Source organism: Lipotes vexillifer, unplaced genomic scaffold, assembly GCF_000442215.2.
Source record: "Lipotes vexillifer unplaced genomic scaffold, Lipotes_vexillifer_v1.1 scaffold742, whole genome shotgun sequence".
In the NCBI taxonomy this organism is placed as follows: Eukaryota; Metazoa; Chordata; class Mammalia; order Artiodactyla; family Lipotidae; genus Lipotes; species Lipotes vexillifer.
This window is the reverse complement of record NW_006775459.1, coordinates 2,615,619-2,624,826: the sequence shown is the minus strand read 5'-3', so window position 1 is coordinate 2,624,826 and position 9,208 is coordinate 2,615,619. Positions and strand designations below refer to the sequence as shown.

The 9,208-nt window shown below is 38.2% G+C and overlaps 1 protein-coding gene across 6 annotated transcripts in view; it reads left to right on the top strand.

Annotated features, from left to right (window-relative positions):
- Nucleotides 1-9,208, top strand: part of PAM (peptidylglycine alpha-amidating monooxygenase) — a 154,239-nt gene that overhangs the window by 31,426 nt on the left and 113,605 nt on the right. For all 6 annotated transcript variants that reach the window (XM_007449913.1, XM_007449910.1, XM_007449908.1 and 3 more), the window contains exon 3: nt 8,683-8,740. In XM_007449913.1, coding sequence (XP_007449975.1) covers nt 8,683-8,740 — 58 coding nt within the window. The remainder of the gene's footprint in view (nt 1-8,682; nt 8,741-9,208) is intronic.

Genomic DNA, 9,208 nt, shown 5'->3' with positions numbered 1-9,208 from the left:
CGGTACGCGGGCCTCTCACTGTTGTGGCCTCTCCCCTTGTGGAGCACAGGCTCCGGACGCGCAGGCTCAGCGGCCATGGCTCACGGGCCCAGCCGCTCCGCAGCGTGTGGGATCCTCCCGGACCGGGGCATGGACCGGGGCACGAACCCGTGTCCCCTGCATCAGCAGGCGGACTCTCAACCACTGCGCCACCAGGGAAGCCCGAGAGGTAGATTTTTTAAACCTGAATTTTTCACTGCAAAAAATCGTGCATGCTTTGGTATAGTTTTCTTTTGCCCTAGCGTCCTTTTATTCTAGGAAAATGTTGAAAGTACAAACACCACTGAATGAGTATAAACTTACTGTGCGTGTATTAAAATTACTTTGGGAAACAGCAATTTGATTCTATTATCTATCTGGATCAGTTAAAAGGAAACTTTGAAAAGTAATTTTCCAAATGCTTCCTTCCTCCAATAACCAAAATTCTTGTCAAAGAGACCTGATCACTTTCTGTACTTTTCTCTTGTTGGTCTGGCAGTACTACTGTCAGTCCCTGAGGTTTCCTCTACTTCTTTGCAGAATTCAAGTTATTTGAACCCTAAGTGGTACTGTGTGAAAATGTAGGGCTTGATGGATCCTTTGTTGTTTGTCTAGATCAGATTTAAACTGCATGGTCTGGATTAGGAGAAAGGTTACTACCTACTTTTTGGGTAACTAAGGCACAAAGTCACTATTGCCACCATAAGATGGTTGCCCTGCTTTGGCTATTTAACAAAGGATGACTGAGAAAAGTTACCAGAGACCTAATACACAGTATAACATTTCTATGGGTTATGGCTTATTTACAGAGAACAACCAACTTGCAAATAGCCACAGATATAAGCAAAAGGGCCATATTCAGGTAAAACTGGGTTGTGTTGTCTGTTCCTACATCTGTTTGTGTCACCACATTGTATAGTCTCCTTAAGAAAGGTAGTCTGGGGCTTCCCTGGTGGCGCAGTGGTTGAGAGTCCGTCTGCTGATGCACGGGACATGAGTTCGTGCCCTGGTCCGGGAGGATCCCACATGCCGCGGAGCGGCTGGGCCCGTGAGCCATGGCCGCTGAGCCTGCGCGTCCGGAGCCTGTGCTCCGCAACGGGAGAGGCCACGGCAGTGAGAGGCCCGCGCGCCTCCAAAAAAAAAAAAAAAAAAAGAAAGGTAGTCTGCAGGGACTCTTTAAGCCTAAACAATAAAAGGGCGGTGAGGATATTATCCAGCCAGGATCTAATCATAGTGCTCAATACTAGAATCTGAATGGTACCTCTGGTTTCCCAAAACAAAAACTTCTGATTTTATGTGAACAGTTTTCATGTGTAATAGTATATAGATGGTTTTGTCTATCCCATATTAATTTAAATAAGGAGTCAATTTTATTAACTACTTGTTCCATAGAATCCAGTGCATCTCTGTCTCACAAATGACTAAATCAAAATAAGAACAAATTTTTCTTAAATAATGTAAGCAAAGTATTACTGAACACTATTGTCTACATGATAACTCAGTTTAAAATGGGTGATAATAGAATATAATAGGAGTTCTTTAGTAATAAGTGAGTTTTTTTCATTTTTACCACACTATCTTCTTTTGTCAGGAAAATGTGCTTTTCTTGGATAGCTTCCAGTAAGCAGCAGTAAAGAGGCATCAGCAATATCATATCCCTCTTAATTCAGATTTGGCTGATGTGCCATAAGAGATAGCAAGGAGAGACATGGCTATGTAGATTCACATTATTTCTCCCTTTTTGTACATCTGAGCCTTATGTTAGCAGTTTGAATCTGCAGTATTTTACAGACAGTCGCCTGGCACCAAACTCAGATACGGTGTTCTTCCCACAGAGAGAAAAAGAAGATTCATGATGATGATATATGGAAAATTGTGAAAGGTTGCACTGGCAGTTTAGGTTGAATTATAGAAGCATCCTTTCTAGGACGGTGTGTTCAAATGAAGAACCTATGGTAATGGGCAATTAGGTGCTGTATTTGTGTCTTCAGAATGTTAGAGAGTGTTAGAGAGAAATATTGATCTGAATTATGTGTACGTTTTCAAATTGCTTTACCTTGCAGAAACAAAATGATTACCAAATTAAATAGCTGTGGCTCTAGTCTGGTTCACTGCAGTTTGTCAACAAGCTGTCATGAAATGTTCTCATGTGCCCTTGAAAATTTAGAGGGCTTGGACTAAAACTTCTTGTTAAATTTTATGCCTTTGAATCCTTTATTTATCATTAATCAAACAAAATTGTGTCTAAGAACTGACATTTTCTTTTCAAATATTAGATTTGAAAAACAACCTTTTAATAGCTATCTGTCTATAGTGGAAAGAGAACTGCTTTAGTGAACTGGGTTCAAATTCCATTTCATCAGTTTTGAGAATTTTTTTTTTTAATCACAAGTTACTTACCTTCTTGAACTTCAGTTTTTCCATCTTTAAAGTAGTGTCTATAATACCTACCTGGTGATGTTACCATGATAAATAATTATGATGGGAAGGTTCTAGAGTGACGTTAGAATGCACTGTAAATGTTCTCCCTTTTATGGGGTATCATATGCTAAGTACTGATCGTATGTTTAAATCAGTTGAATATTTTTGGATTGTTGAATGATAGAGGTTGTGGGATCATATTTACCTAATCAGGATATTGTTAAATAGTGTTCTTAGTTTTCATCCTGAAGAAAAGAAAAACACAGTCGGTTATTTATATCAGTGATGTAATGATTTTATTACTTTGAGAGATGTATTTTTCCAATTTTCTTAATGTTGTTGCCTCACAAGGGTTTGCTTTAAAAAAAAAGTTTCTCATCAAAGAGTTGGTTGTAGTTAACTGTGTGATTACATGTTAGTATAGTCTTAAATTCTTAAACTGACTGCTGCTTACAATATGGAATTAAAAGTACTGTCCATTCTTGGTGACCTGCTATAGAAATTAACCTGTACTGATAAAACAGTATTTTGTAATCACCTAAATAATCTTTTTTCTCCCCATGCTGTAATGAGCTTATAATAGTTTGGCAAAGGCATTGTCTACTCCATTCTTGAACAAATTACATATCTTATTAAAAAAAAAGTTACTCATTTACTTATGAAGAGTCTTAAATTTTATTTAAAGTATAGGACTTAGTCTCATAGGTAAAAAAACAGAGGTATGAAGGTTGAAAGACTCGCCAGAATCACAGTTTAACTGGATTAAAACTTAATGGTAAGAAAGTGGAAAGAAAGATACGTAATTATTTCTAATCATCTGGAAGGCATAAACGTGACTTTTTTTTTTAACATCTTTATTGGAGTGTAATTACTTTACAATGTTGTGGTAGTTTCTGCTGTACAACAAAGTGAATCAGCTCTATGTATACATATATCACCTCCCTCTTGAGCTTCCCTCCCACCCTCCCTATCCCACTCCTCTAGGTCGTCACAAAGCATTGAGTTGATCTCCCTGTGCTATGCAGCAGCTTCCCACTAGCTATCTGTTTTACATTTGGTAGCGTATATGTCAACGCTACTCTCTCACTTCGTCCCAGCTTCCCCTTCCCCCTCTGTGTCCTCAAGTCCGTTCTCTATGTCTGTGTAGAGAAGTCTGCGTCTTTATTCCTGCCCAGCCACTAGATTCATCAGTACTGTTTTTTTTTAGATTCCATATATGTGTGTTAGCATACGGGATTTGTTTTTCTCTTTCTGACTGACTTCACTCTGTATGACAGACTCTAGGTCCATCCATCTCATTACAGATAGCTCAGTTTCATTTCTTTTTATGGCTGAGTAATATTCCATTGTATATATGTGCTGTGTCTTCTTTATCCACTCATCTGTTGATGGACACATAGGTTGCTTCCATGTCCTGGCTATAGTAAATAGTGCTGCAGTGAACATTGTGGTGCATGACTTTTTTTTTTTTTTTTGCAGTACGCGGGCCTCTCACTGCCACGGCCTCTCCCGTTGCGGAGCACAGGCTCCAGACGCGCAGGCCCAGCGGCCATGGCTCACGGGCCCAGCCGCTCCGCGGCATGCGGGATCCTCCCGGACCGGGGCACGAACCCGCGTCCCCTGCATCGGCAGGCGGACTCTCAACCACTGCGCCACCAGGGAAGCCCCACATGACTCTTTTTGAATTATGGTTTTCTCAGGGTATATGCCCAGTAGTGGGATTGCTGGGTCATATGGTAGTTCTATTTTTAGTTTTTTAAGGAACCTCCATACTGTTCTCCATAGTGACTGTATCAGTTTACATTCCCACCACAGTGCAAGAGGGTTCCCTTTTCTCCACACCCTCTCCAGCATTTATTGTTTGTAGAGGTTTTGATGATGGCCATTCTGACCAGTGTGAGGTGATACCTCATTGTGGTTTTGATTTGCATTTCTCTGATGATTAATGATGTTGAGCATCTTTTCATGTGTTTGTTGGCAATCTGTATATCTTCTTTGGAGAAATGTCTATTTAGGTCTTCTGGCCATTTTTGCATTGGTTGTTTGTTTTCTTGATATTGAGCTGCGTGAGCTGCTCGTATATTTTGGGGATTAACCCTTTGTCCGTTTCTTCGTTTGCAAGTATTTTCTCCCATTCTGAGGGTTGTCTTTTCATCTTGTTTATGGTTTCCTTTGCTGTGCAAAAGCTTTGAAGTTTCATTAGGTCCCATTTGTTTATTTTTTAAACCTGAAGATTTTTAATCCTACTTCTGACACTAACTACTTGGCCTTAGGTGGATCAGTAACCTTTCTGTGAAAGTTTGCATTTCTATAAAACAGTTGCAGTGCCTGTTAGACCTACTCACAGCATAATTCTGAGAAGAAAATGAAGTAACACAAAAGTGTGCTTACTTCTACTCAGCCCACATAAGGGAGGCAGACCTTAGAGATTTGGCTTTTCCCATCAAACCATGTAAATAACCTTAGGAACATATCTTCTTTCCAAGGAACTTGAGCTTTCAACTTAATTCTAGAAATCAAACTATGGTACCAGAATACTTGAGAACAAAATCACTGATACCTTTTATAGTTGCAGAGAAAGAATAAATTACTCTTTGCTATTCTTTGTTCTATTGCACTGTGGTCTTCAGAGCTTTCAGCTGAAGGCTAATTATTGATCTGATACACACTGTATTTTTTGATGTGCTCATTTTTTAAAAAGAAGAGTTTTATCTTCTTTTTTCTAACAGAATTATTCTTCATCTTGAAAATGGGGCATAAGTAAAATCCTAAATCAGAGTATGATGGTGCATGGTAGACCACTGATGCAATGTCTAATATAGACTCTCTGAAAATAATTTTGTAGGATACTCTTTATTCTGTGGAGGATCTATGTCATCTCTTCTCTTTTTTTTAAAACTGGCTTTAACAGAATAGGACAGAAACATTTGAAATCTGAACACATTCTTATCATTAGAGAAGTTATAAGCCAAGAAATATAAATCTGTAGAAGAAAGACATTCCCAAGTTGTTGTGCCATTTAAAATTATGCAGCTGATGATAAGAGCAAGAATTATAAAAAAAAAAAGAATTATAATATGGTTCTGATCAATTCTGAGTATAAAAAGTAGTTTTCTTTATTCTGTGTATGTAACCATTATTGTGCTTAGGTTTTTTTAATCAAAAGAACAAACTTGCTGAATTTGGCATACCTATTTATGCCCATAACTTCTCTATTCCAAAAATAACTTGAGGTGGCTTATAATAAAATCAAAGATAAAATAAAACCCCAAAATTATAAATTTAAAAGAACTTGTTTGGTTTGCATTTCACTGCAACCTTTGGCTCCTTTGGATCATTTCTTGTTTTAAATATATGCTTAGCTACTTTAAATTTACTTTTGTTTCGTATTTGCTTCTAAGTCATTAATTGTTCATATTGCTTTGAGTGAACTGTGATGCATTAGGCAGACTGCCTGTGTTCAGATCCCAGCTCCTACACTTGTTAGTGTAGGTGGTCACTAGTTAAAGTGGGAAGGACAGATTTTTTTTCAATAAAAACTATTGCAAATAAGGAAGGAGCTCCAGCATGAACTGAATTCAACTTTGCTGGAAAAAAAAACAGGAGGCCTTATTTTAAAGGCTGAGCTATGCTAAGGGAAAGGCACTGAGGGGGATGGGAGGGGTTAGTCCATGTGACTAGGCCATCTGGGTTTGTTGATTGGCACTTATCCAGAGGAAAAACAAACTTCTCCTATCTTTATGACAGGAGGCAGTGATGTAAGTTAGAGCAGGGCATCCATTGGCTGAGAACTGTCTCCTTGATGTGAGAAGACAGTTCTGGATAGAAGATTTACAACTCAAAGAGGCAGAGAAAAGATTTACAATTGCCAGCTTTCTAAAGTAACTGAACTAAGATGGGTTCAGAAGCCTGTCTGCCTATTACCAGGTTTTGGCCAGAATGAATAGTAAAACTACTTAATCTTGGTTTGCCTCAGTTTCCTCATGTATAAAATGGGGATAATAATAGTACCTGTGTCATAGGAATGTGTTTTAAGGACTAAAGGAGTTAATACATGTAAAGCACTTAGAGCAGTGCTTACACGTAGTATGCTCTCAACAAATGCTAATTTTTACTCTTACTGTCTTTAAAGGAGTTAATAATAGTATCTGTGGATACTGTTGGGTCTATATTGGATTGTTTTTGTTATTAAATGATACAATACATATATTACATTGAGAACCATGGCTGGCTCATAATAAGAATTCAATAACTGTTGGCTAGAAGTAGTATTAGTAGCAGCAGCAGCTATAGTCTGCCACTAAATATCTTTCAGTCCTGAATTACTCTTAGCTCAGGATGTTCAACTAGAAGGAAACCTTGAATTTCTTATTTCTATTAGAACAGAGTAGGTCTGTTTTATAACGTTAGTAATTCAGAGGTTGGAAAAATATTTATGAGCAATCTTGTACATGATGGTAAGATCTTTAAGCAGTATTTTGCCAATATATTTCCAAACCCAATATAATGGGTTTTGGATACAGAGGTCACATCTCCAGCATTTGTGTGGCTTAACCTTCTTGCTGTGCAACCTTCAACATTTCCCAGCCTGTTTCCTCCTTATCAAAATGAGTGAATCTAAATAATTATAAAGCCTTTTAAGAAGTGAAATGATTTGTTCCAGTAGAAGAAATGGTATACATAAAAGTAGTAATAAAGACTGAATCATATTTCTGTAATTTTTTAAATTTTAAGATATTTCTTTGATGTGTATTTGAATCTCCTTGCTTCCCAGCCAACACAGAAATGAAAAAAGAAGCACAAATTTCACAATTTTTGGTGCTGACCAGTAGGTTTAGAGAAACCCAGATTATCTCTATCCATGTTTGTGGAGTCTCTTGATTCCACCACTCTGCAGTAATAATCCATGATGTATGAATTATTAAATGAGTTCAGTCTCTATTTGTATTGGGTATATTATAAATCATAGCACATAGCTTCACTACATATGGATTTCCATTAAGGAAGTGGAATACATAGATCAACAGATGCCCATTCTCCTTAATTGGCAATTTTTATCACTAAAAATTCTTGATGTTAGTGTATTTGATAGTAGAAAATGGCAATTTAGATAAGAGACTAATATCTGGAAAAGAAAGAATAATGAGGATTTCTTCAATGCACTACATAAAAATTTTAAAGTAAGGGGAAACAGGGACTTCCCTGGGGGTCCAGTGGTTAAGACTTCGCTTTCCAGTGCAGTGGGTGTGGGTTCGGTCCGTGGTCAGGGAGCTAAGTTCCTACATGCCTCAGGGCTCAGGGCCAAAAAACCAAAATATAAAACAGAAGCAATACTGTAACAAATTCAATAAAGACTTTAAAAAAAATGGTCCATGTAAAAAATAATCTTTAAAAAATAATAAAGGGAGAACAACCAAATATAATATATTTTAAAACCAACTTTTATTCATTGTATCTTTTTTTAAATTAATTTATTTTTTTGGCTGCATTACGTCTTCATTGCTGCACGCGGGCTTTCTCTAGTCATGGCGAGCGGGGGCTACCCTTCATTGTGGTGCGCTGGCTTCTCATTGCGGTGCCTTCTCTTGTTGTGGAGCACGGGCTCTAGGCGCGCGGGCTTCAGTAGTTATGGCACACGGGCTCAGTAGTTGTGGCTCACTGGCTCTAGAGCACAGGTCAGTAGTTGCGGCGCATGGGCTTAGTTGCTCCGTGGCATGTGAGATCTCCCCAGACCAGGGATAGAGCCCATGTCCCCTGCATTGGCAGGTGGATTCTTAACCACTGCGCCACCAGGGAAGTCCTCACTGTGTCTTTTTAATTAATATTTTGGGAAGTTGTAAAGTGATTCAAGAAATTAAATATTTAATTATGCAAGTAGTAAAGATGGTCAAAACTAGCTCCTACCATTTTAAAGTCAAATGCATTGAATTGTTTTACTTTATATAGAAGCATTTAAAATGTTGCCTTTTAACTGTGACAGTACTAGAAATATTGCTCATGATAATTGGTTTTATAAATAGGATTTGATGTCGTTTAGGAAAGAATCATAGAAAAATGTTTAGGGAACCTAAGTTCTAGGCTTAGCCCTTCCATTAACCTGGCACCCAGCATTTGGCAGACAACTTCACCTCACTGGACCAGTAGTTCTTTTTCAGTCATAGAGCCCATGCTTTTACAAGTTATTTCTTCTTTACTAGCAGCAGTTTAATTCATATTTTGTATCTTTCTTTCTTTCTTTAATAGTCTGATACGTACTTCTGCATGTCAGTGCATTTGCCAATGGATGAGGAAGCCTTCGTGAGTAAGTATTAATTGGATGGTGTGGAGGGGTGGGCAGTTGAAGGAAGGGCAGCTATTGGAAATCAGTGAAAGGTTCTCTTTGATGTTATGAGCATATTAATCTTTTACTGTCAGTTTCTAAAAATGCATTTATAATGCCTAACGCAGAAACAAACCAGTGAGCCACTGAGAGACAAGATTACAAACTGTATCTGGAGAGACTTATGAGTAATAGTAGTTAGGGAGTTGCATGCAGATGTCGATGGCTCCCAATGCCATGTGGTCCCATTTGTAGAGTATTGGCTTTCTGTCTGGCTGGATGCTTAATTCCGCTCCACTCAACAGACTCTTTATATACCTGCTGGTTCATACTATAAATCAACTGCACTCAGAATCAGCATTGGGGAATGTAAGATTTTACCTGTCAGACAAGTAGATGGATAGGAAGGAATGAAAGTAGGAGTGAATGAGAGAAGGAAAGAAGGGAAAG